At 40.1% G+C, this 27,649-nt stretch overlaps 1 protein-coding gene across 2 annotated transcripts; it reads right to left on the reverse strand.

The window, feature by feature from the left end:
* Positions 1-8,801: 8,801 nt before the first annotated feature.
* Positions 8,802-27,290, reverse strand: vimr2 (vimentin-related 2). Of its 2 annotated transcripts, XM_057349495.1 has the most exons (11): positions 27,110-27,290; positions 26,645-26,786; positions 26,172-26,315; positions 25,697-25,816; positions 23,165-23,260; positions 22,403-22,540; positions 20,035-20,160; positions 16,655-16,765; positions 16,457-16,581; positions 14,318-14,376; positions 8,802-9,447 (listed from the first exon to the last, which is right to left on the reverse strand). In XM_057349495.1, exons 1-10 carry the CDS (start codon positions 27,208-27,210, stop codon positions 14,331-14,333), a joined length of 1,149 nt encoding a protein of 382 aa, XP_057205478.1. In that variant the 5' UTR covers positions 27,211-27,290; the 3' UTR covers positions 8,802-9,447; positions 14,318-14,330. The 2 variants fall into 2 exon arrangements, with proteins under 2 accessions (XP_057205478.1, XP_057205477.1); XM_057349494.1 differs by lacking the exon at positions 8,802-9,447 and having other exon boundaries at positions 12,897-14,376; positions 27,110-27,288.
* Between the last annotated feature and the right edge of the window lie 359 nt (positions 27,291-27,649).

Raw genomic sequence — 27,649 nt, forward strand, 5'->3', positions numbered from 1 at the left:
TCACTGATTCTCATTAAACTTCACTTATGAGTTGACAAGCCTATTCTTATAAAGGGAAAAGAGTCTGGTGAGTGAGCCCGGGGACGGTGATGCCCGCTGGACACATGGGATTCTAAATGATAAATCGCATCTTAAAAGCACATAAAAAATGGAGAAATAAGATGCAAGATGTTACTAACTTCAATCCGAGACACAGCGGTAGCATCTGGACTGCCCATGGCAACAAGCCCCTAGTTATTTCTGCCACATTATAAAAGTCTTTTAATACTGTTGGCCGTCTCGGTGTACAACCAGCAAGCTTTGGATCAGCACTAACTGACAGGCTCATATCGCCGGGTTTCTTCTCATCTTCAGCGCAGTCACTTCTGATTAATCTGCCAAACTGAAACATAGGAGATCTGACAGCACATTGTCATTCCAAATGTCAAAACTGCAGAAAAAACAACACCACGGGCAATTAAGCGCATTACAGCCTCCAAGAGTTGCCACTTGGACTCCTGCAGGGGTCTGCGGCCGCAGTGAAGTGGAAGGAAAACACAGCGGACCGCAAACAGAGCCTGGAGCCAGGTAAGGCGCAAGAACAACACAGGGCTAATGCACCTCAGCTGTGTTAACAGCGGCTGCCTCGCAGAAGGAACGGATCATTGACGTGGTCATAAAAACAAAACGCAGAGGGTTGTGGGTGAGGGGATTGTGGTGAACCACACCAGGGACCGGCGCTGGAGCGTCTGTGTCATTTTGAGATGCTGGACGAAGGCTTGACATACGACTCACTCTGGTTACTGCTCTAATCAAGGTTCTGAATTCTTGTGATTTGTTCAAGGAGTCCCATGGGACGGACCCGCTCTGACGGACCGCTCTAGCAGCGAAGAGGGGTGTCGGCATTCTGAACATATCCTTGAACTCATTTCCCTCACCAATGAGCCAAAAACTGTCGTCCAGGATTATACGCAGAGAGAGTGGCTCGGCCACATGAGCCTTCATCTGCAGAACGCGGAACAAAGCGAGCGCACCCATGCATAGCTAAATGGATTCAAGGTCGCACCTTTCCCATCATCACAACTTCGTAGATTTTGTTAGTGTACAGATTGTCAAAGAAGACTTTTTGTGATTTTGTTAGAATGAAGACTACAGTTAGGGGAGTATGATATCTCCACTTTCTCAAATTTGTACAGCAAATATTAGTACAGTGTTGGTATAATATTAAACAAAGCACATCATCTAATAGTCAGCAAGAGAAATTTAGGCAATCAATATTTTTATGCTTCAAGATAATTTGGGAGATATAACTTGTGATATATATATATTTATTTATACCATGGTCTGTTTGAATACTCGATTCTAATTGGCTGGAAGGCCTGCATTAAAACTGTTACATGGCTCGTTGGAATGCTTGATTCTGATTGGCCAGTCGCAACATTTGCAGGTTCGTTATTACCAGATAACAACCTCTCAAAACTAAAAACACACGGTAAACCAGATGCAGCAAATCATTTTGACAGGTTTTTTTGAGAAATTATGTAAATGTAAATATATCTTTTCATAACATATATGACATTATATTTACAAATGATTGAACCAAATTGCCTGTTCGTGACATTTGAACATCGTTTCTACGGTTAGCCGAGCATTAAAGGATTTCTTGGCCTCCATGTCATGCATTAAAACCCTTCAATGCACTGCTAGCAGTGGATCCCTTACATATCTCCCAAATTTCAAATAAATATATTGTTTCTATTTGTATTTGTATTTATTTGCAGAAAATGAAAACTGGGGAAACAGGTCAAAATAACAGAAAAGATGCTCTGTACTTTCAGACCTCAAATACTGGAAAGAAAACAAGTTCATATTCACTTTAAAGCAAGACAACAGTAATATTTTACATGTATTAAGGAAAACTTCAAAAAATATTTCTGTATGTGATACCATCAATTTTTATCACAGTTTTCATGTGTCTTGTCATGCTGTCAGTCTTTCATATTGCTGTTGGGTGACTTTATGTCACTCCTGAGGCTTGATTTTGTTGAAATTCAACAGACACTGGACTGGAATGGCCACAGTACGTCTAGAAATGCAGATTAAATGAAATTTTGCAATGGTCTCTTCCAGTTTTGCCTCAGTTCAGCAAGTCCACATGTATCGTGACAATTCTAGTCCACTGTCTGTTGAATTTCAACAAAATCAAACCTCTGGAATGACATAAAGTTACCCAACAATGTGAAACAATGAGATAATGCAAAGACACAAAAGACATTCAAGTAAAAAAGTCAGGCTTATTCCGTCATATTATATTTTTTTAACTGATCCTAAAATACATAAAAGCATTCGTATTATGCTGTGTAAACATGAATTGAAACGATCTGCAAACATTGCATCTTTCTTATTTTGACCAGTTTGTCCTGTTTTCTTGAACTAAATGCAAATTAAAAACAATATTTTCATTTGGAATTTGGGAGAAATGTTATCATGTCATTATATGTTAAGAGAATATAACAAAACTGATAATTGTACAGTTCGAAAAAGGTAAATAACAGTTTGCACTAAACAATGATCGTGAACGTCAATATCTGAGTTTTGCACTGGTTCTCTTACATAACACTTAACAGACATTTTTCTCACTGACAGTTTTGCATTAGACAGTTTTTTTTCTTGTGTTAGTTGATACTCTCAAGAATACAGTCTTCAGAAGATCTCTTCCTCTCTCCTCCCGTTTAATGCAGTTAAAACACAACAGTAAAACATAAGTTAATAAACACTGCATTAAGGCCGTTTAGTTTTTTTTTTGTTTGATGTCAAAATGAAACTTCACAACTTCTGTTGTATAATGGGGCCCTTGACAGACAGTAGTTGAAGAGCCCTGTTACAAAGGGAGGTTTGGGATTGTTTTGGGAGCGGGGACTGCTGCAGTCTTTATGATTGCATTTCCAGCAGTAAACAACTCACCCCCACGGGGATCTTGTGACATTGTAAAATGGAGCAAGGGCTTGTGCTGGCCAGTAGCTTCAGAAAAAAATGCTTCTTTAAAGGCATCACAACTTGATTGAGCTATTTGCTGGTACCTTGTAATGCAAATGTTTCCTTATTTTCAGTGCTTAACTAGCCACCACATAAATTCATCATGACAACATTTTAAACACGTCTACTTGAATCTTCTGCTAAATGTTAACTAGCCCACAATGCGATACTAAACCCGGGCGAAATCACAAGGGGGCCTAAAGGAAACAGATTAGGGAGGAGTCACGCAAGAGAGAAGGTTATCATTGCTGTGCACTAGAGATTTTCAGATAGCTTACATTAAAACAGGAAAGAACATTGACGATTCTCTCTCTCCCTCTCGCCAGCCTATCACAAAAGAAGTGTAAAGTTATTATCTGCTAAGGGGAGTGAATATCTCTAGGGGGACATCACATCCTGAAGGGAGTCTGGGGTCTTGTGTGAGGGCTGTGGTTTGCGGGCTGTGGTGCAAACAAGCTGACGTTAACGGCACAGCCACCGCTGCCACTGACAAACAGCAACACGAGTCGCTACCCTCAAGGTATTCTACTAATCTTTTAAGTGGGAAATTAATCTTCCTGCTTTCACAGAAGAAAAGGCACATTGTCTGAGCCTAGTGAAGTTTACAACAATAACAAGTATGGCTTGACAAAAGTTGGGAAAATTGAGTTGTACTGTAAGAATTTGACAGTGTAATGAACTTTTCTCTTCCTCTTTTTGTCAAGATTACAAGTGGTGTAAAAGAAAGTTGTGGTACTATAAAGGACTGCACGCAGTTTCATGCTAAAAGAAGAATGTGTCAACACACAACAAGGACTGGTGACATTTATTTGCACTGATACGCATTACATGGACAATGCCCCAAAGCCACCTGAGGTTTAAGACGTCTTAAAGCTTCTAGTTGTGATTGAAGCAACAACCTCCAGGTTACCATCAAGTTTGTGCGAGTTTATACCACAGCACCTTGCAAGTTGCTTGCAAAAATCAATTGCAAAATCAATCATAACGACTTTAAGAAAAATCTTCACATTACCCCTTTCATACAGGACAGCCTCAGTTAAGATTTTGTGTGTGTTTATATTGCTCCTAGGAAAAGGATCTATACTGTATAAATGACTGGATTGCGCCTAGAATGCTAAACAAGTGGCAGGAGGTGAAGCCGCCGGAAGCGATCGTGCTGCCATCTTGGTATGCCCAACTGACAGAGAGCGCCATTGACTTACAGTCAGAATGACAATCTAAAATAACCCGTTTCTCAGCTTATTAGGCGCGCGATAAGTTTTTAGTTCACATGTGTGTTAAAATTAATTGTTACTTCTGATGTTTTTCCAATGTTTATGTTTATTGAATATAGATTATAGAATATTTCATATAGAAATCAATGTACTGTATAGAAGGTGAGCGTGTATTGCACACCATTGTAATGGCACATGTGTAAATGTTTCGAAATAAAGCTTCATGACCTAAAGAACATTTGCAGCCTGTATTTATCTGGATTTAGATTTCAGAATAAGCACATTTGTCATATGTTGAGGTGTCTTGTTAGTCTTCTGAGCTGATATGTACGCTACCTTAATGAAAAGGAACGAACTCACTCTATATCTAATAATACGGGAAAATTCCTGACTTTAAATAATTAACCATTTACATGCTTAAGACATTTGCATTGTAAGAATGTACTGTGAGACTTTAGATATAAAAATGGGGACTGGTAAATTACTGTTTTATCATTAATATGTGATAACACCCTATTCATTTAACGTTTGGGCATACCAACATGGCGGAGCGGTAGCTTCAGTGTAATGACATCATAATCAATCCAGTCATTTATCAGTGGTTTTTACACATATTTTTACCACTAGTATGAGTATGAGCCTTGTTTGTGCTTGAAGAGGTATTGTAACTGTCCATTTCAGTTTCTTTATACATGAAAGAGTTAAAAAACACCTACTCAATGAAACTTATAAACCTTGGATGTCCAAATTCGCTGTTTTTTGGGAAATGGAAAAAAACACTGTGCTTTTTAATGATTAAATACTGTGTTGTCAAAGTTGACAAACACTTTTTAATATTTTTTATTGGTACCAAATTTGCAAAACCCAGTGACAAACATGAAGAGTGACTAATAATAATGGCAAAAAAATAAAAATCCCAAAATATGGAGATACAATGTTTTAGAAGGACAGCAGCCAAAAGTATATAGTGGTGCAACAATAATAACATATAAAGAGGGCAAATGCACATTTTTTTCTTTAAAAAGGTTGCATGACACTATTAAAATACATTACTGTTAGATACTGTAGTACTACATTATGTCCAACATACAGTAAGAAGCCCATGTCTAACATCAGCATCACAGAGTACCAGCAAAAAACACAGACAAGTAGAGCTGAATTTAGACTGCAGATTAAACAGATGTCACCTTAATAAAACCTTACAATAATCTGAACTCAATGAGAAACAGATGCTGTTCTGGAGGAGAGGTACAGTACATTGATGCACAGGCTATATCATCTCTTACCTCTCAGAGCTGGAGGGGGTTCTGATGTAATAGCTGGAAAATCTCAGCTGGGAATGCTTCATTCATGCGATAAGGCGCACACACCGCCTGCCTCTGTGAATACTACACGGCTTATAAATGCATTAGTATATGGAGATGTCACGGAAGAGAAAAGAAATGATTTTTGGGAGGTGGCCAGGCTGCTATCATTTGCCAACTTGGATTTAATGAACCCCATCAAACTATAATAGCTGCTTTTCTAAATCACTGCCAACGCTCCATTCTTTAACAAGCTTCTGAGGATGTTTGCCTGCATCCATCCTATTAACCAGCACACTTTTCCTGATGTCTTAATGCAGGTCACCTCCTCTGGGTTTTAGAGGGAGGGGGAGAAGAGACACAGAGCTCCCGTCGTTCTTATCTTTCAGCGCAGCCAGCTGAGCCCCTCTCGGTAACAGCAGCTCGAGGAGCAGCCAGGCCTTCTTGGCACCGTCTGTACGGAGCACAGCAGCCAGGCAGAGAAACAAAGCCCCACCGCAGTGTGAACCAGAGACTTAATCTTGTCACATTTGAAACAAACCTGTTGTCTCGGCGATCACAGGTACCTGTGAGAGACGAAGGCAAGAAGATGGGCAATGGTACTGACAGATATGCAAATCCATGTGCTCTGTCCTTCCTTCAGCTCTCCGCAAGGAATAAATCTGCATTTCATCAAGGTTCCTTTAGGTTGTAAATATATAAAAAATTCACTGCATTAAAAATGCAGCTGAGCTTGGAGAAGACATGTACAACATCACCTACACGTTGAATTGCCTTTTTAGTGAATTATGCACATGCGAGTGAAACACAGATCCCAAAAAACGGCCTTTCCGTTATACAAGAGTATGGTGATGACAGTGCCTGTATCTGTTCAGAGAAAGAAGAGACTGGCAGAATGGTGGTGTTGGACCTTCACCACAGCCCTTTGACAAATATGCCAAGTATCCTGGACAGGTGGGGTGCTGGCTTCTGCCCCGGGACAATACGTCCAATCACAGCCCTGACAAAATTGGAAATATTGTAGAGTTAGTGTACACATAGAATGACACAGCTACTGTATATAAATGTGAACGCTATTATAAAATGATTAAAAAAACAAAGATTTTTCTTACCCATATCTATTATGACTTAAAGGTCCAGTGAATGAAATTTAGCGGCATCTAGTGGTGAGGTTGCAAATTGCAACCAACAGCCCACTCCACCCCTCCCTTTCGAAGCACTACAGCGGATGGCGCAGAACTAAGATGTCGTCACGTTTTCGCTTCTTTGCCAAAGGAGACAATGTATTCACGAAACGCACTCTGTAGAGCAGTTTGTCCCTTTAGGGCTACTGTAGAAACAACATGGGGAATTTCTAAGGGGTGTATGTAGATAATAGCTCATTCTAAGGTGATTAAAACATTACGCTTCATTATGTAAGGTCTTCATACGCCTCTGAAGACAGAGTTGTGTATATTATTTTGCATTTCTGTCAATAGATCCTCCAAAAAATTACACATTGGACATTTCAGCATCTAAATGCATTCCATTTGTCTTGTTTTCCTGGCTAGGAGTCTTGGCTGAGCTATGGTAAACAACAACAAAAAAGTTGGCTCGTTGCAGAGTGCCGTTTGTGTTCTTGTGTTCACAGAAGACAAGTAAATCTTCAAATCATTACCACATGATTAAAAGTGTCGCATTGATGACTTTTTAGTTAGATACTAAACAGCTGGCATCTGATCCAGCAGCTGATATTTGAACAGCAAATCAGCCATCAATACCACTGTGCTAGTTGCCATGACTACAGTATAGCCAAGTGATGCAGTGACCCCAGCTTCCCGGCTACCGGTCGTAGCCCTGACAGTGCAAGTCAGACGTCGTGCAAAAACAAGCAAACAAATCAGTCGTAAGTAACCAGACAACATCTGCTCAAAACAATTTGCGGCTTTGCTTGGCTGGAGATTTTTAACACATTAAACGTGGCCCATTCGACACAGCTCATTTCTTTTCTGGTCAACATGATAAAGCTTAACATGAGTACAACTACAAGACAGCGATAGCATCGGACAAGCAGTCAACTCCCACTTGTGGGCAGCCGCTCCATGCACCCCACAGTTTGCCAAAACACTGAATGACTGCTTCACATTGTAACTCTGGATTACTAAAGAACAAAAACAAGTGGAAGTGGAACCAAACCTGTGAGAACCAAGGACCAGAGTTTTGAAAAGTGTTTCCAACAGATGGTTGAGAACTTTAAGGCTTTCAGAACTGACCAACTTCTACACAAGTATGCAAACCTGAATACTCTTTATGTGCTCTGTGAGAATGTTAATAAGGAAAATTAAAGGGAAAGTTCACTGTCTGTCATCGGTTATTCACCCTCATGTCATTTAAAACATGTATATGACTCTTTCTTCAGTTAAACACAAAAAAGACATTTTGAGAAATGTCACAATGGAAGTCAATGTTGTTTGCATACCAACATTCATCAAAATATCTTCTTTTGTGTTCTGCAGAAGGTTCAGAATGACATGAAGGTGAGAAAATGATTGGTTTCAGCTTCGTATTTCTCTTGGTACTCTATAAACCCTCACGGTCTTCAGTCGACGCTTCAGAAGAAGTACCCTTGCATGTTCCCTCCACCTTTACCCTGGGAGAAAGTGTCTGATGCTTATGCAGTTGCCATGACAAGAGATGTCCATTTGAAACAGACTGAGGAGGTGTGTAATGATCTTCACCACCCTCAGCTTTAAACAACTATTAAAGCATCAGTCTCGAACATCTCGTCTCTCGGTGGGTTAAGCGATGACAGTTCTGGCTGAGGACCAAAGCAGGATTTTTCAGTAAATTGCACCGCCACCCAGAAGCCTAATACCATCCCGATGATTACGACCGGGGCTGTTGACAAAGAGATCTTCTCATGCATATGAAATGACCTGCCTTCTATACATATCCGACTGGTTAAGTAATTTCTTTATTTGCTTTCTTGAGACGTACGCATTCTTAAACGCAGATATCAGATTCATGAGAAAACCAAACATTGCATGCAAAGAAAACAAGCACTCCTGAGAGGTCCACGTGCGTAAACAAATTAAAGTCATCCTGCGTGGAAATGAAACAATGAGCTCGGAATTCAACATTCATCATTGTGCCCATCAATCATTAGATGCTCTCTCATGCTCGGATTGTTTTCGGGGGATACTGTACTGTAAAACCCAACTAGGTTTAACAAGGTTAACGTCTCTGGCTCGCATCTTACAGTAAAACATGTGGGGAGTGTTTGCGCCGTTCAAAGACTGCAATTAACATTGTTTATGTCACAATTCCACATGCAAGTAATTCCCATAAAACACGCAATGAATCAACTCCATGACAATGGCAAAATAATATCCGCTTTCAAACGCTCACCTGAAAACAATTAAGGGTATTAAAGCGTTTTGATTTGTATTAATATGCCAAGTTTGCGGGTGAAACGTGCCCCCGTGCTCTGCAGTTCTCCCGGTTATGAAGGCTGTTTATTGAGTATTTGGCTTTTGCTCCAGCACTTCTGCACCACATTTATCTTCTTCTGAGGCAGCTGCTGAACTGCGTCTGGCGGACAGCTCCTATTCGTTTGGTTCGATGATTAAATAGATTTTGATTTGGCATGCTGCTGTGTAAACTTCCTGTGTGGCTAACCCTAAGGTCTGGCCTCGCCTGTGGGCCTCCCCCGGAGGGCCGAGCACTATTTCAGATACCATCCCTCCAAATTACCAAAGTTCAAAAATGCCTGTTTAACCCTCTTCCGAGTGTCTGGAACCAGCGTCGGGTGTACCTTCGTGTTGTCCATTCCAGCCGGCTTCCAGCGACTTGTGAATATTTAACAGCAGTGACTGCAGGAATGGTTCCCAAATGGGCTGCAGATGTCGTTTGAAGGGGAGGTGAGATTGTTTTGTCTGCAAACGAAGTTGTTAGACATAGTCAGTTGACAACACTTCACCACTAAAGATAAGTTACCACAGAAATGCAGTGGTCTGGAATGAGGTTCACCAATACAAGCATTTAATGGTTACAGATGAGCTCTGACCCAACACGCAGCGAGCCAAGCATAAGGAAAACCTTTCAGCAAATTTCGACAAACCATATGGTTATTGCACAAAACCTGAGTTTGAGGGTGGGCATCTTTTCATCTGTTGGTAATTACTTTAAGCGCCATATGTTGTTGAGGTTCCTTACAACATTATCCTGGAGCTTAATCCAGATAATGGGGGATATAGTGTCTGCGATAATCTTTTTAGTATACAGGATGGGTCTTATGTCAGATAACATTATCTACTGAGAGACTAGAGGGGTGCCAACTCATGCCAGCCACAACGGCCAAGCCGAAAACAACAGTCTGTACAAACCACAACTGCCTTCTGGTTACCTGTTTGACCTGCCAGCTTTGAGAAGAAACAGACCTGTATATATAGTAAGATGAATGAGTAACTAGTGGAAAATCATTTCGGAGTCTGTTTAAAATCCAACGCCAGCCATACCTCCAGGTTACTGCTGTATCAAACTCAGCGAGACATGAAAGAAAGGAAATGACTGCAGAAGATGAAGCAAGAAGCATTCGAATGCATTTTCAGGATTTAGACAATTCGTATGCTCATTTTTAGATCATTCCGTATAAATAGCAATAATTGCTAGATGTAATAAGCGGATGCTGTAATGGAAATATTTTTTTATTTTTACAAAACAAACTTGAATTTTGTATACAGTGGCACCAGAAAGTATCTGGATACTTATGAATGCTGTTGCATTACATGAGCTAACTAAACTTATTTGTTAAAAAATATTGCACTTTCCAGTGAAAATTTAGAAATTGTAAAATATAAAAAATATTGTTGTTCTCAGAACCACTAAAATGACCTTAAAACCAATTGATTTCTCAGAGTTAGCACTATAAGGTCTCACTTAATTTGACACTTGATATTTTATGCTACTTCTAGATTTAATGACACAACGAAATCTTGTCCAAATACTTTTTGTAGTTGAAGAATAAATGGTACATGCGACCTATAGTGTGACATAGGAACATTTAGAAAATAAACTGTTAAATTTATATTGTTTCATATTATTATCAATTATTTGTACTTATCATTTAAAATAGCTTAAGAGAGATTTATCTTCATTGTTAGTTTTTTATACATATTTTCTGTTACACTATAGGACAAATTTGCGTATTAGTCTGTCAACTACCCATATAGTATAAGAGGACATGAAATTGATACTAGTAGAGCATGGGTAAAATATGTTTTTGGACTTGTTTTACTACTGTGTACTACTGTGTTTCTATAAACTTTAAGCCTGCCTTACTGTGAGCTAACTGACAAGACAAAGTCCTTTCTTTAGATGGTTACGACAGATTGGAACTACTGCCAATTTACACTTGACAGCGTGCCAAGTGTCTGTCTTAACTAAATCCGTTCAGTGATGTTGATTCATTAGCTACCCAAGAAAACTTTTTAAAACCTTAATTTAAGCTGAATGCATTTGCTTTAACACGACAACATCTTTACTCAAAGACATAAATGTAAATGTCACAATGTAAAATAAACCAATCCAAACAGATACACATCAAGGATATTTCCCCCCAAAATAATGAAAATACTAAATAATACCTTTGCATTTTAATATTTTTACATGAAGAACAATTCACATCGGCAATGCTTTTAATCTTGAAAATAGTGCTATGTATATTCTTTTATACTATGTATGTCCTTTTCAATATCAGCATGAGAATAAACAGAAAAGAAAGACAGGGCAGAATACAACATTCCTGTAGCTCATCTTGTAGAACATGGTGTTAACAACGCCAAGGCCATGGGTTTAAGTCTCAGCAAAAACACAACTGATATAACGTGTGTCATGAATCTCCTGTCTGTCGCTAAAATGTAAATGATTACAAACTAGAATGAGGTTCGCCACCTCAAAGTTGGTATATAGGAAACTTCGTGATCCTATACAGATGAGGTGAAAGTGTGACGGCTTCTTTCTTCAGCCGGCAACATCTTGCAGCTGAGGGAGGCCTCCGTCATTTATTATTTGTTCATTTCTTATTATGGAAAATCTTCTCAATTGACTCTCACTTTTGTATATTTGCACAGTGGTTATTTTCTTTTTTTTTTTTACACCCCCTCCCCATTTGTTTATTTGGTGCAATAACATGTTCAATCCTGTTTCAAGACGTGCCATACGTGAACCTTAAAAATGAGTTTTCTCTTTGTTTATTAGTTCAGTCGGTCAGGCTGGGATTGTGTGCCTATCAGGTGATGATGGCTGAATTGAATCATACAAGCTGCTCTCTAGTCAACATTATCTCAATTCTTAATCCACTTTTTCAGGTCCGAGACAGTCTGATAGCCTGCGCTGTTTGGCTCAAATATCAAAAGGCATTGGCAATAAGTACCACCTTATTCAAGGTTGGAAGCCCATTCCTCAAGTGAAATTCCTCTGCAACATGATAAATTATTGGACTTTTTGGGGCGTTCTCATGAAACTGTCAAAGCACATGTATACGCCATATTTTACGACAAAATTAATGGAAAATGATCAAGGAAAAATAAGACATTAAATTTTGCATAAGAATATTTACAATAAAATTGAATTATCAAGATTTTCATGCAATGCAAAGCGAATTCATGCTACTGTAATGTATTATTTCAATTGTGGAATTTATACACATCACGATAAAGCTAAATAGAAATCAAACAAGAAAAACTATTAAATCAAAACAGGTATTCAAAATAACATTACAGTTAAAGGAATACTGTGGGAGAAATGAATGTGTCTTAATAGTCCTATAGCAAACATAGCACTAGTTTTTCTAAATATTTTTTTTTCATTATGGGGTTACCTGGATATTCTGTCAGGTGTGTAAACTTTCAAGCCAAGATTTTCGATCTTTGTTGTTTTATCGATCTCCCTCCATTTTCACTTCTCATCAAGGACACCAGGATTAAAAGGCCAGGGGTGTCGCTGACCGCTGACCTGAAACTCAGCTTTGATGACTGACCCCACTGCCAAGTTGTCAAGGTCTGAAAACTTAAAGGAAGACTGACCTCTGACCTCTCAATGTCACCGCTGGCCTACGAGGGGTTAACAGCCCCTCCAACCTTCTATCATGGTCCACTGGGGGCCAAAAATCCCATACCAATACATCATGTCAAACTCTGCCATCATCAAGCGAATCCATTCAGTTAATGTTTTAAAAGAATTGCAATCAGTTCCTTTCAGCGTGGAAAAGTTCATGTTTTTCAGAAGAGGAAAATGGAAATGATGAAATTGCAAATAACGCACTAGGAAATTAACATAATGTAGTGCAAATTCATTTAAAAATGCATTAGCCATGTGTTAGAATAGTTTTAATTGATCCAATTTAATCTGTGCTACATCATAATGCGCCAAACAAGTTAGCAAATAATGGGAACAGAATATTAATCACATTACAGATAAAAACAAGCTGGAAAAACAGCCAAGACATTGGAGAAAAACAATGCGCATCAAGCTATAAGTATCCCGACTGACCTTTTGATCCCCTTTTTCTGATATCAGTTCCTCCCTGCACTCTTCCATTGTCAAACCTCAGGAAGGGCCAGAAGCTAACCCAAAACCCCACAGGCCAGCAGGCCAGGCCCAGGGTCCCATACTTCCTCAGAATCACCCAAAAACCTTAAGGTTGTGTGTGTGTGTGTGTGTGTGCTTCAAGAGGGGGAGGTTCAGGGTGATCTGGTGCCCTTGGGCAGCAAGAATGACTAAGTACCTTAGTAGTGAAAATAAGGGCCCCAAAGACAGAGTGACTTCCTCTTGTGCTGCCCATGTTTTATATCCACAGAATTAAGAGAGTCAGCGTGGCTGCACAGGTCAGTTCAGCCACACCACGGCCCTTACGGATGAGCTTCAACAGGAATGCACTGGTCCCTGATAATCTTTCGTAATCTATTACTATCTGCACTGTTTCATCTTAAAGGAACAGATAGGGTTATTAGCACAGAGTGCTCACATATGAGGACTGAAATGCACTCTGGGTAAAATTCCACTTCAAAACTAAAATTCCACACACTCAATGCAAGACTTTTAAAGGTGGTGAAATGATATGACACCCGGCTGACAGAAGGACGATTGCGGTTGCTTTCAAGTCTCAGCAGAAAACCTCCCACGAAAAGTGGCGAATATGGCGTGAAAGACAGTAAAAAATGATTTTCAAATGCAAAGATTTATTTAAATTGCAACAACTGTCAGTAAGCTCTGCCAAAAAATGCAATTCCAACTACTAAATGAAAATGTAGAGTTAAACAGCTGAAATCTGTGCTTATCTGTAACAGAGAGCGATAAGACTCAAAGAGGGAAGGATTCAACCGAGCCACACATGGAGAGAGTCTGAGTTTATGCGTGTATGTATACATGTGACAGATTGTGTGTTTATATATGCATGTGTGTCAGTGACAGGCCTATAAGCACTAGGAAAACCAAAGTAAAAGTGCTAAAAAATTCCAACCCCATCTCTCACATTCCCAGCACTAACACTTTCTTCCGTGCACAGGACTGACGCTTGAAGACCTCAGGTTACCCGTCAGTGACCCGTTATCAATGAGCCTGCCCGAACTCCCAGATGCTTATCTGTCAGTGAAGGTTTACATCTGCTCAGAAGGTCAAGTGCTTCCAACAGCTGTTTTCTTTTCTTTTCTGATTTGTGTGGCTCACGGTTAAGGGTTGTATTGCGTGCGATTTTAGCGTTTCTTTATTTCGGTCTGAGGTGAGCATCTACGTCTCATCTCTCACCTCTTCTTACGTCTCACAGGCAGTTCAGTCTCCATTCTTCTTCTTCTTCCACCATACCCCTAGAGCAGAGGAAAGAAATCAATTTAAGCTGCTTTTATTCCACCCAAAGCTTCGCCCGGGGCGACGGATATTTCACATGCTGGTTTGAGTGTTGTTTCGCACTTCATTCCCAAATCTGGTCTTTAGATCAAAGAGGAACATGATCTCCACTACTCTTGAAGGGTTAAGGTAACAACATGCGGTAATCAAAAAGTTCCTCGCTAAGTAAAACCAAATCTCATTGTCTTAGGGTTCAATGTAGCCCTGATCCTGGCACAGACGCCAAGATGATTTGTGTGCAGCTATTGTGCTTTTAAACTGATACAGATGCTCAATCTGACAGGCAGCTCAATGCATTGAATACAGACAATAATCTGGCAAAAAAAACACATTTGGGATTTTTCACAAGCCAAATGGCAATAAAGAGATGGCAGCGTGTCATTAGAGGTTTGGCTCTCTAAAGCACACATTAACATAAACATCTCTAATTCATGTTTTCTAAAGACAATTGAGTGGTAGAAATATGAAACAACATTGACATATGCACAGAATAGCCATATGCATACAATCTAGCCAATTGCTCCATGTATTACGGCATAAGAAGTCTGGAGGTGGCGAAGCTACATAAAAATCTAAAGTGCAGTCCATTTGAATAAAGTATTGTTTGTAAGAAGCAACTTCCTGAGAAATACTCAATTTTAATGACTCCTAATGGAGCACTGTTGTGGTGGGGAGGTGGATGCGTCACGCCACATACATCAAGGAAACTACCCGGATTGGTGGTGCCAAGAAAGGACTGTTTTAGGGAAACAGGAAATGACTTCATGTCTTTTGCAACTGTAAAGGGATGCGTTTCCGCTGACACAGCTTGCCCTCAGGAATGAGGGTATTATTCTTAGGTCTGTCTTCATCTATGCATTGTGTCACTCATGTGCAATAGCACAACCCTATACATATATCCTCTATCAGCTGTGAAACCTATTTAAAGCAGATGGGTCGAAAAGACAAAAGGCTGGTGACGTCTATGAATATGACAGAGGAAAGACTCGATTCTGCTGTGTATCTAGTTGATTAAACAGACACTCCTATTTCTTTATTTGTCTCCTACAGACAGTTTGTGTGTCTGTTCTTCACTGTAAAACTTTGCTGTAGTTTTTGCAGCAGGTTTGCCAGTAACTTACTGTAGATTTAATTACTACTTAATGTACTTTCCAATTAGTACTGTTTTACATTATTTTAATCAAAATTAAAACACTTTCATTCAAAATGAGCAAAAAGAGACTGGCATTAGCACAGCAACACTGCAAAAAATGACATTCTTCCTAAGCATTTTTCTGTAAAAATATTTAAAACTTCTTAAATTATGATACATTTATATAACAAGAAAAGTGACCCAAGATATTTATTCTTGTTTTATGAAAGAAAAATATGTAAACTAGGTAAGTTTATGCTAAAAACAAAATTGTACATTACATTTACAGTAAGTTACTAGCAAACCTGCTGCGAAATTACAGCAAAGTTTAACAGTGTTCTTTTTATACAAGGAAGGTCACATGTTCAAGGTCAAGGGTTCGATTCCCCACAAACTGATGAAAGACTTAAACACACTTTATAAAACGGACCGTTCTGGTCCTTGATTTTGATGGGTTGAGCCAAGTTCTAAGCTGTCATAAAATACCCCAATTTATAACTGCTGACCACATTACATAGCCTAAATATCACTTTATTTACTTTTTTTATGAAACCTTGCTACGCATATGTAATAACCGTTTTATAAAAGCAATAAGCAGTGGGTTACAACTGCATTTTATAACAGTAAAGGCCGCTTCGCGCTGTGCCACAACGCATTTAGCTGTTATAAAATGCACTGTAACCCACTGCTTCTTGGGGCTTATTGCTTTAGTAAATCACTTTGGATTAAATCATCTGCCAATGTATAAAATAAGTATTAAGGTAGGCTATTCAGTACACCCAAGTATGAGGAACAGTGATAATGAGATTTAATTCAGAAAGCTTCTATCAGCACTAATTCATCCAGAAATAAAATGCAGTCAACAGTGACACACATTCAGTAATGTATTAAAGCACGACATGTATCACCTGTAAGCAGCGATCTCTATGTCCAGAGCCATCTTCTGATTCAGCAGCTCTTCATTGTCTTCACACTGTTCCTTCATTTGGAGATTAAGATCAGCCTCTTCTTCTTCCAGCTGGCAAATGTAATTCTGGCCAGAAAGAGAACATTGGTGAGAAACAGAAAGCTGCTTTCAGTGCAATATGATTTTATAGCGTTAGTACCTCCAGCTCATCTATTTCCTCCAGGTATTTGGCTCTCCTGGCCTCAACTTCAGCCTCCAGTTCGTCTCCACGCATCTCAAGCTCAGCCAACTCTTTTTGCAGCTCTGCAATCTACAATTAAACAAGTGTGAGACTTGGAGACATGACGGAATGGATATTATTTACTTGTATTATGTAATACAGATTTGGTTTGGATAAAAGCGTCTGCTAAATGAATAAATGTAAATGTAAATTAGTGTGAGAGCACAATAATAAAAAAACGCATGGAAATTTCTGCGGGTGATAAGCCATACATTTAAAAACACAGACGTAATATCTTATTTCTATAGTCACCGACGCAATCTAAAAAGAGCAGAGCAAGTTAGCTTTAGCATTTGGGCATTAAATAATGGTGCAAAAACCAGTAAATTGACAAGTGCAAATGTTATCGCGGATATAGTGATTAATTTAAATCATCTTTTCTCCAATCAATTTTGCGTCTGAATGAGAAACTCCTACAAATGCATACGCAATAAGTTTCAGACCTTGTCAGCATCTTCGATAAATCCTGACAGTATTGTTTTAATGCCAAAAAAGGTGTTTGCCTTAAAGGCCTATGCTTAAATATTTGCATCTAGCTGTGAAATTTAAAACATTAATGAAAAATCTGCAGTTTCTCAGGACAAAGCATCCATCCATCCACCTCATAGGGTTATTTGAGACAATGCCCTGAGTGGGCGGAACTGTAATCTACCGTATGTAAAAAGAGTTTAATTTAAAGACTTGTATAACACTTGTGTCTCTGCATAGTTCCATTTATTTTATTTCAGTTTTGATGACTATTATCATTCTACAATTCTACAACTGTACATAAACAAAACCCACAGAGCTGGAGATACCCAATATACCGTAGCAACATAAATCTTACCGTAACACTGTTTTAGTGATTAATGGCTATTTTGCTCCCTAAATAGCGCTTCTGAAAACAGTTGCAAATTTCATGTTGCATAATTCGCCCAACAACAAACACAACACAGAGAACTGTCAGGCACACGTCTGTGCACGAGATGCCCTGTTGTGAGTAATTACTGTAATCACGTAACTTAAACAGTCAGCTGTCAGAGATGGATGGAGATCGCTCGCTCCGTTTCTCTTTCAGGTAGATCACGGGAGGCTCCGAACTCTGTTTTTAACATGCTGATGATACGTCAACCGATTAAACTGGTAACTGGTTGCCGCTCTACTCTTGGTGAGATTGGGAGGCCCTGGAGAAACCCGGCGTGTCTGTCCCGTAACACACAGAATGAGCTCAATAAGACCCGATTCACCATCAACAGTTTGTTTAGCTAAACTGTCCTTAAGCGCAACTAGATCGCTAGTATCCACCATTGAATGGTTGCGGAGAGAGCAACGGTAAATTAGCAAACGCAAATTTAAGAGGTTAGACATGGTTAAAGCAAGATGAAGGACGAAACAGAAGAGATAGAGGTCATATGAAGCAGGGCAGTCTGTCACTGATCAGGGAACAGGATCTTGTGTTATGAGAACGGTCACTGCGATTTCAGACAATCAGTTTATTTTAAAAGAGGGTCTGTGACCACAACCACAGTAATTGGAACCAAACCATCCTATTTGTTATTTCAAATGAAATGGTGTCGGTTGTGTCCGACCAATGATCTGCTGATGAATGTAAACCGAGGGCAGCCCTAATCGTTTTTAAACAAAAATCCCAAACGATTCAATGCACCATCACTTTCTTTACTGCCTCTTTTCGCTTAAAGGAAAAAGTTTTGTCTTCCTGCAGGAGAAGGAGGTTGACAGGTGAGATTTTATTACTACGGCACAGTGCGGTTCACCGTCTCCCGAGGCGCTGCAGGAATGTGCGAAGTTTATGAAGTTTATGATTGGGGAGAAAGTGCGTTGGCAGACTGTGAAATGTATTGTTCATAATGGGAGACGGTGAATAGATATACACTGTTAGAGACGATACACTCCTCACATCTCCTGGTGCTATCTGCTCCGAATAAACACTCCGGGCAGCAGGAGATCTCTTACTTTATTCCTCAGCTGTCAGTCTGACTGAGGACTTTGTATTTTGAAACACCACTCCCCCCCAAAAAACATCCTCAACTCCTACCGTTGTTCTTAAAGGTGCCGTGTGTCTTTTTTGGAGGATCTATTGACAGAAATGCAATATAATATACGTAACTATGTCTTCAGCGGTGTATAATGGCTTTACATAATGAAGCGTTATGTTTTTATTACCTTAGAATGAGCTATTTCTATCTACATACCATTGACCAGGTCTCCCTGGAAGAAGAGACTGTAAAGTCTCAATGGGATCTTTCCTGGCTAAATAAAGGATAAATAAAACATACACTACGGGTCCCCTTACATGGAATTCACCATGTTGTTTCTACAGTAGCCCTAAATGGACAAAGGGGTGAAGTGAGCCATTGGATGCAATTCGTGACCTCACTGCTAGATGCCACTAATATTCATTCACTGGACCTTTATACACAGATTTCCGCTATTAAAGGGACTGATGAGGAAATGTTGGGTGATCAGGTTAATCATTTCAGTGATTTAAGTGCATTTTAGGAGTGCGAAACAAATTCAAAAGCCTTTGTACCTTTATTATTATTCAGTGTGTGAATGAAAAACAGGAGTCACTCCTGATTCCAAAATGATTGACAGAGTTCAGAAGTAAATGGCTGGAAAATTGCATTAACTCATTGTTCAGCCATTTGGATGTTGATCAACAATTTTTTTTTTAAGTGGATATGGCAATCTATAAAACTTTAAGGCTGTATGACGTATCCAGTAGGGCTGTCGCGATAAACCGACGATAAATATCACGTGATTTATGCACAGCTTTTGAGGGAAGTACGGGAAAATGCTGCTGCATCCGAAAGCCAGAGGGCGCTCTCGTGAGGAAACTCCAAATACGCACTGCAGAAGAAGACCATAACACGTTCTAGAATCTAGGAAATGCCTATGGACATCTTTTTATCACTGTTACTCAAGCCTCATCAGGTGTTTTTATGATAATAAAGTATATTTATAATGATCATGTTTGACGGGTGTTGCTTTTTCAAATGCACATTATAAGCGACTCAATCTCGCACTGATTTTAGATCGAGCAGCATTTCCTACTGATCCCAGAGACGTGCTTCACGGACAAGCTACGCATTAAAAAAAATATCGACACATTGCATATCGAAGCCAGCTCGATTTCAATAGGATTTAGTGGTATCGCGATAAATTATCGCGCAGCCCTATCCAGACAGCACATTTATCTCTCATTCACATCCGCTTCAAATTAAACATGGCATCTACTCTAAGTGAGGTCTCGTGGTGAGTCAGAGCTCAAGTGTGCTGTTGAGAGTAAACTCACTCACCAGGTCCTTGAGAACGTTCACGTCCGTCTCTTTAGAGACGTCCTTTACTTTTCCTCCAGTCGGCTTAGCCAGCTTTCCCATTCCGACAGCATCAGCGGCCACGGCCCTCACGGCTCTGGATTCAAACTAAAACGCACAAGATTTACAGCTTCAGGTTTCTCTACCACACAGAGTAACCCAACCCAACCAGAGTTTTGCAGTCTGTGATGATGAATCACTCATTATTTCCAAATAAAGAAGAGCAAATGAAGGCACATCAGGTGAGCAGGTGCAACAAGCCAAAAATCAGCCTCCAATTACTGTTCGCCCCAAAACCCAATCAATACCAATTGTGAGCGAAACAACCAGGCCATATGCGACTCTAAGGAAACAAAGAACGAGTTTTTGGCTCTGGGTCTGCATGCTGAGCAATGAATAGAGAAACGGACTAAATAGAAACAGAAAGGTGGTGTTTCAACGACAAAAGAGAGTTTCAGAACATGTGCTCCTACGTACGTGCATTGGTTTTTATGCAGAAGCAGAAGTTGTTCTTCGCCTGCTTGTCTTACACCCCCGCACAAAAACACACTAGACTCTTGTCTCTCTAGAAGTCCTACAGTCTCCTGGTTGAGAAGTGTTCTCTACTCCTCTCAGGACCCAAGGGCTCCAAAGTTCTTATTACTTCCACGACCTCAGAAGAGAGCACCCACTCCTGGGGCAAACAGGGTCAGAGGTGCTCTAGGATGACCTCTAGAGTGCCCTCTCTCCTCATACGACAACAGTGCTCTGTGCTAGATGTGGACAAAGCTCTTAGGTCCACAAACATCACAAGTGTGAAAAAGGAAGGAAAAGATGTGCATAACAGACACATTGAGATGTGCTAAATACTTTGAAATGCTGAAATTATGAATAAGTCGTTTAGACTTTTATGTAGCCAAAAATTAAGAAGTTTTGTTCAGGTGCTTTCTGACTTTCCCCATAGACTGCAATGAAACCGACTTTCAAAGGGCAGAAAGTGAGACATTGTAGAAATAGTCCATGTTACTCCAGTGGTTCAGCCTTAACTATTTAAAGCGACGAAGATACTTTTTGTGCGCAAACAAATAAAAAAACTACTATATTCAACAATTTCCCGACGTCCACGTCAGTCTGCAAAACATGTCCGGATGACCACACGTCGTATGCGTGCGCATGCATGTCGAGCAGGCGCTGGAGCCGCCGTTCTACATCAGCACCACATGCATGCGTCACGTGATCATCCAGACGCGAGTTGTTGGGTAAGCTATCCTAAGACACTTCAACTTTTTATTCACATTGTTATACTAACCATAAAAATAATTAGAAAATACAGAATACAGAACAGTGATCTTAGACTTTTGTACCTCATTGTAAGTGTGTGTGCACACGTGAGTACTGAAAAAAAACTGTAATTTTCAAATTGGCTTTACAAGTCATTTCTACTTACAACTGTTATTTAGTTTTTGACGTTTTACATTATCTGAACTTTACACTACTTACATAAATGACATTACTTAAATTATTCCATGTATTTAGCATATTTATTTACATTACTTAAACACATTACATTCCTCAATTAAGCAATTTCAACTTAATTTTATAGTTTACATTTATACCAACTTACATTTATAGCAACTTACCATTGACCAAAAATGATAGAAGTAAACTGAAATGAATTGTAAAGCCAATTTGATTGTACGTAAAAAAAAAGGCACTAGGGATGTAACAATGTCAAAATCTCACTGTATACTTAATACGATAATACCTCAGTATTAAGTCCACGGTGCGATATTTATTGCAATATTTAAAATGAAAAATAATGACTTGAAACGTGCGATAAGCATTCTCATTTCTTTATCCTCTAACTCGTACATCTAAGCAACAGTTATGATTATAGTATGAGATGGGTCAAATGACCTAAAAATCCCTTTTATAAAAGAAATAATTGCACCAGATGGACCTTGCCAAAGGTAACATATACTATATATATTTTTTTCGAACATTCTCTACGTTAGACCCGGAAGACAACGATATCAGGCGACCACGATACTATTGAGACAATTTTGCTATTGCGATAATTTAATTTATACAGTGTACAGCAGTGGTCACCAACCCTGCTCCTGGAGATCGACTGTCCTGCAGACTGCAGCTCCAACCCTGCTCCAGCACACCTGTCTGTAATTATCAAGCAAACCTGAACACCTTGATTAGATAGTTCAGGTGTGTTTGATTGGGGTTGGAGCTGAAATCTTCAGGACGGTCGATCTCCAGGAGCAGGGTTGGTGACCACTGGTGTACAGTATAGAATATTTTGTCGGTACCCATAAGAACGTCAGAGTCACCATATACAGTCTGTGTGTATGCAGTGTACCTTTAGGCTCTTCGCCAGCTCGCTGTAATACTCCTTGATGTCCGAGATAGTAGGAGTGATATCAACAGCGGGGAACTGCAATGATACCATTGGGTAACTTTCATCCACAGGCCTGTGCTCCCTCAGGTTCTCCACCCTCTGCGGACAAAACGCAACATTATGACTTTTTCATTTCTCTTCAGGTAACAATATCTGCCCCCGTTAGTTCGGCCAGCTGTTCATTATTCTAACCCCAATGAAGTGTTCATGAAAAAGAGGCGAGGAGCCGAGTCTCAGCTTGTTCTTTTCAACATGAGTAACGAGAGTGCGTTAGATGTATTGATGGAGCATAAGGTGTGCGGGATGCTGATAATAATAGCAGTTAATAAACCAAGAGCAACTTCTGTTTTCATTTCATATGCCTGTGAGTTGTGCCGCACATCCCAGAGGTAGTATGGTAAATAGAGTACGGATTAAAGATCAGGAAGGAGAAAACACAGGCCGGCGGAGTTTTCTCGGTTTCTAGCACTAGCACTGTACCCCCAAGACCCCCCATATGGGAGATTACTGCATTCTTTCGCTCTGTAATTTGAGGAACTGTGTTTCCTGTTAGTCTCCATTCCCATAAACCCGTTTTCCTTACGATCACAGGAGACATCCTAAATGGTAAAAGCCCCACTTTGCCCCTTACAAGACTTTGCCATAAATTCAAAGCTCTTGGATAAAACATCCTGATATGATTTACAAACCTCAGATGATTGTATAAACAGTACGTAGCCTTACCGTTTCGTGCTGCCTCTCCATAGCGGCCAGCTGCTCCTCATAGATGGCCACTTGCTCTTGAAGGGCCAGGCAGTCAGTGGTAATTGCATCCACCTCCTGTGGGGGGCAGCGGAAAATAAGGTCAATGCGCTTACTCGTCGCAAACATCACGGTGCCACCAGGCAATGGCGATTGTGCCCGCAATGCAGGGGAGATGAGATCCACACACACACATAGACAGCCCTTGCTCCCCCATTCGGACAAAGCAGGGCTTTATTCGGTTCATCTGGGTATCTTAAGTGCCTGATTAATTGGCGATGAATTCAATTACATAGAATGAAAGCATTTGCATGTGAATGCTGCAGCGTGACGGTGGGTCTGGGCAGCAGAGGAAGCGCAGAGTGCGCACAGAGCTGGCACGGTGGCCGCTGTTCCCGTTATCTCAGCGTGAACACAAGCTCGGTGCTGGAGTCTAGACAAGGTTTTGATGCCGATTTGCCGCTGCTGTTCCACGCAGCCGAAGGGTTGAGCTTCACCATGGTACCCTCTTCTGAAAGGACTGCATTCCATCTAAACGCAATACTGGCGCCGCTTTCTCATGCCATCATTAACCATTGTCATTACAACTTTAAAATGCCAGCAAAAATCACTGGCAGATGCAGTAAATGAGTGAAAATACAAAACATCCCTATAAATGTTAAGTAAGTGATTTAGGGATGTACTGTAAGCACTTATGTGAGATCTGTCTTCTATGAACAACTGGACCAGAAGTGACCTTAAAGGGATAGTTCACCCAAAAATAAACATTCTGTAAGCATTTATTAACCCTCATGTCATTCAAAATCTGTATATGAACAAAAGAAGATATTTTGATAAATGTCCCACTGGTTTTGTGTCCATACAATGGAAGTCAATGGGGCCAGCGTTGTTTGGTTACCAACATTCTTCAAAATATCGTCTTTTGTGTTCTGCAGAAGAGAGAAAGTCATACAGGTTTGGAATGACATGATAGAATCATTTTCATTTTTGGGTGCACTGTCCCTTTAATTCTGTTGTTCCCAGAACATGTTTCTATTACATTTTAGGCAGACGCTTTCATCCAAAACGTTTTACAGTGTACATTTTTCTAAGTATGTGTGTTCACCAGGAATCTACCAGCTGAGCTGAATGAAGGCTTTTTATAATATATGTACCTGCAGTGTCATGTTAACCTCTTGACTAGTATACTGTAACTACATCTTTCTCTTTCTGTCTCTCCAATCCTCACTTCTCAGCCCAGACCGAGAGCTAAGCCCTTCTCCGCATTGCATCTGGGAGATATGAGAGGCTGAATGAGTGAATTATTAGGCATGGTGAAAGCTTTCCCACATCTGCTGTTTTATTGGAGATGTGCTCTGACATCTGTGGGGTGACAGAGTGGTTTATACAGAAAGCGGCTCAGGTTTCAGAGCGGCCGCTGGCCGGGAGTCAGTGAGGCCTGTAATCAGAATTCTCCAGAGCTGATCTGGGAGCAGCAGCTGTGCTGTGACACTCTTGAGACTTTCAGATACCTCCACTGGAATCAGAACACCCCACCCCATCCAGAGCACAGGCTAACACTGCCATCTAGTGGTGGGACAGTGTAGAACGTTTTGTATTTATAATGTTTTTCTGCACAAAAACAAAGATTTGATACGGAATATGGATACACACATATATCAGGGAGGTATACCGTATAGGAGAAGGTATATAGCATTATTAATTAACACAGTTTTCCCTGTCTTAATGTATTTTATATTAAAACAAAGTTCCTGCGGTATAAATAAAAATCTGTTTTAATTGCTTTCTTATGTCACAGTCATGAACCATGATTTGCTAATCATTTACAAGTGGAATTGGGATGTGGGGCATTCTCATACCATAGAGAATTCGATTGGACAAAAATCTGTTTAGTGCAACATGAGCCGTCAATATTTTTGGTTTGTTAAAGGGAGAGTTCATCCAAAAATAAAGATTCTGTCATCATTTACATTTACTCACCCTCGAGTTGTTTTCAAATCTGTATACATTTCTTTGTTCTGATGAACACAGAAAAAGATATGTGGAAGAATGCTTGTAACCACACAGTTCTTGGCCACCATTGACTACCATAGTAGGACAAATTACAGTGGTAGTCAAAAGTGCCCCAGAACAGTTTGCTTTCCCACATTCTTCAAAATATCTTTACAGAACAAAGAAATGCATAAAGCAATTTTCTTACTATGATAGTCAATGGTGGCCAAGAACTGTTGGGAAGCATTCTTCCAAATATCTTTTTCTGTGTTTATCAGAACAAACTAATTTATACATATAAATTTGGTACAACTTGAGGGTGAATAAAATGAAGACAGAATTTTCATTTTTGGGTGAACTGTTCCTTTAACCACATAGACAAAGTCTAAAAGTGAATATCAGCTAAGTGTATACACCAGCAAAAACACTGTATTTCAAAGCTAAAACACCCAATAAAACTCTTGTTTTGATGTTATGAACATCAGACAAATCAAATTACAACTACAGTTTTCACATCATTACCACTGAAACATCTCCCCGTTCCAACTGCAAGAGAGTCCTTTGCTCTACCACCTCATCGTATTTCATCTGCAGACGCTGCAGCTCGCCGTTCAACTCTTCTGCGTCACATAAAATCGCCTCCTGAGGGAAACAACAGACAGCATCAGATCACAGCAAGTAAGGGTACACATTAAAGTGATAATAGTTCTCCCAAAAATAGTATTTCTGACCTCATTCGCTCACCCTCATGTCATTCCAAACCTGTATGAGTTTCTTTCTTCAGCAGTACACAAAAGAAGATATTTTGAAGAATGTTGGTAACCAAACAACTTTGGCCTCCATTGTGTTGGACACAAAACCACTGAGACGTCTCAAAACATCTTCTTTTGTGTCCCACATAGGAAAGAACGTCATACCTGCTTTAAAATGACGTGAGGGTGAATCAATGACGACAGAATTGTTATCTCTGATAATACCATCCATCTTGATAAAATACATTTTCTCTGCGCAGTCTCTCTATCACAGCTTCTAAACTGTAGTCCGCAGGGCCCCTGATGCTGACAGCTGTAGAGCTCGACTCAGACTCCAGCCTGATGATCTGAGCCTCCAGAGACTCGTTCTCCTCCTCCAGACTGTGAACCTACGCACATCACACATGCAAAAGGTATGAAAGTAATACAGTATGGAAAGGTTGCATCATTTATGAGTGTAGCTGCATAAGGTGGAATTTAAAAAAGCGCTACACATGAGGCAGTAGAGGGCGTTGTGATTGAGAACCCAGCAATTTCATGACCTTAATATGATTTTCTTCAAACCCTCAGGCAAATGACTGACCCCATTAACCATCATGGAAATATAATAATTGGGCCACACACAGAGAGACCATTAGTTTCTAAACTGATTGTTACCCTGAAGAACTTTGCGTGTATGAGTGTCAAACATTCACATAAGAGGAAGCTGGAGTCTCACCACATCGATAAGGACAGCCAGTCGATCATTAAGCGTGGCGATGATGGAGCGCTCGCTTACAAACCGAGCCGCGCCCTCCTTGTTTAGAGTTCGGAATGCAGCAAAATCTGGCTCGGAGCATTCTCTCGCTGAAACATCAGCCCTGTCAAACATACTGAATGCTTTTCAATGACTATAATGGTATGTTTATTTTTCAGCAAACTATGCAAAGAAAAACGGGAAATACTTAAACTTGAAAGAGCTTAACTATTAGCACATTTACGCATTCCAACAGACAAGCGCAGAAAGTTTAGAATTTGAAGAATAAGCAATGAGGTCAATGTTTTATTTCATTCAAATCATTTGCACACAACTAAACACCAGGTGTGACTCTAGCACAGTGAGCACCCGACAAGGCCTTGAAGGCCAAAATGGCAATTCCACGCTGTTCACTACACCACATTCATTTACATTTGAGATACTGACCTGAGAGCAGAGCGGGCCTGGAATCCACAGCGTCCCGCGGACCGCCTCCACTCCTGCTCCTCAAACAGCTTACGGTATGAAGACACTCTTAGCATGGCCATGGTTGCAACAAGAAAAGCCAGGAGAGATGTGAACTCCACAAGCCTGGGGTCTTTATAGATGCTGTTGGTGGGAATGTGGCACACGCTTGCGGGATCTCTCACTGAACATTGGGTTGACTAACTAGGGGAGCCGTGTCAGAAGAGAAACCTTTCACATGGAGCAGAGACAATTCATAAACAGCGGTCACTCCTTTAGAGAGCAGTTATACTTATACACCAGTACAGACAGAGAATGTAATGTTGAGCTGTAATATGAAAATAACTTGAGTGGATTTTTTGAGTGGAACAGGTTTGATATGTTAAAAGACATGACTCTTGTTTTGTTTTTCTCACCACCATAGTGTGTTGTGGTGGGTGGGAGGTGGGTCTCATACAGTATGCCCCAAGGCACTGCACCTTACAGAAAAGACACATGAAATTCACATGCACAAAAACAAAT

Source organism: Triplophysa rosa, linkage group LG13 (assembly GCF_024868665.1).
Source record: "Triplophysa rosa linkage group LG13, Trosa_1v2, whole genome shotgun sequence".
NCBI lineage: Eukaryota > Metazoa > Chordata > Actinopteri > Cypriniformes > Nemacheilidae > Triplophysa > Triplophysa rosa.

Bases quoted from the DNA above. Each gene is read 5' to 3' on its own strand.
- vimr2 (XM_057349495.1), bottom strand. From the start codon at position 27,210: ATGGCCATGCTAAGAGTGTCTTCATACCGTAAGCTGTTTGAGGAGCAG. The intron at 26,787-27,109 runs GTCAGTATCTCA...TATGTTTGACAG, and splicing joins CAGGCCCGCTCTGCTCTCAG to GGCTGATGTTTCAGCGAGAG. The intron at 16,766-20,034 runs GTGAGTGAGTTT...GTTTAATTGTAG, and splicing joins TGAACGTTCTCAAGGACCTG to ATTGCAGAGCTGCAAAAAGA.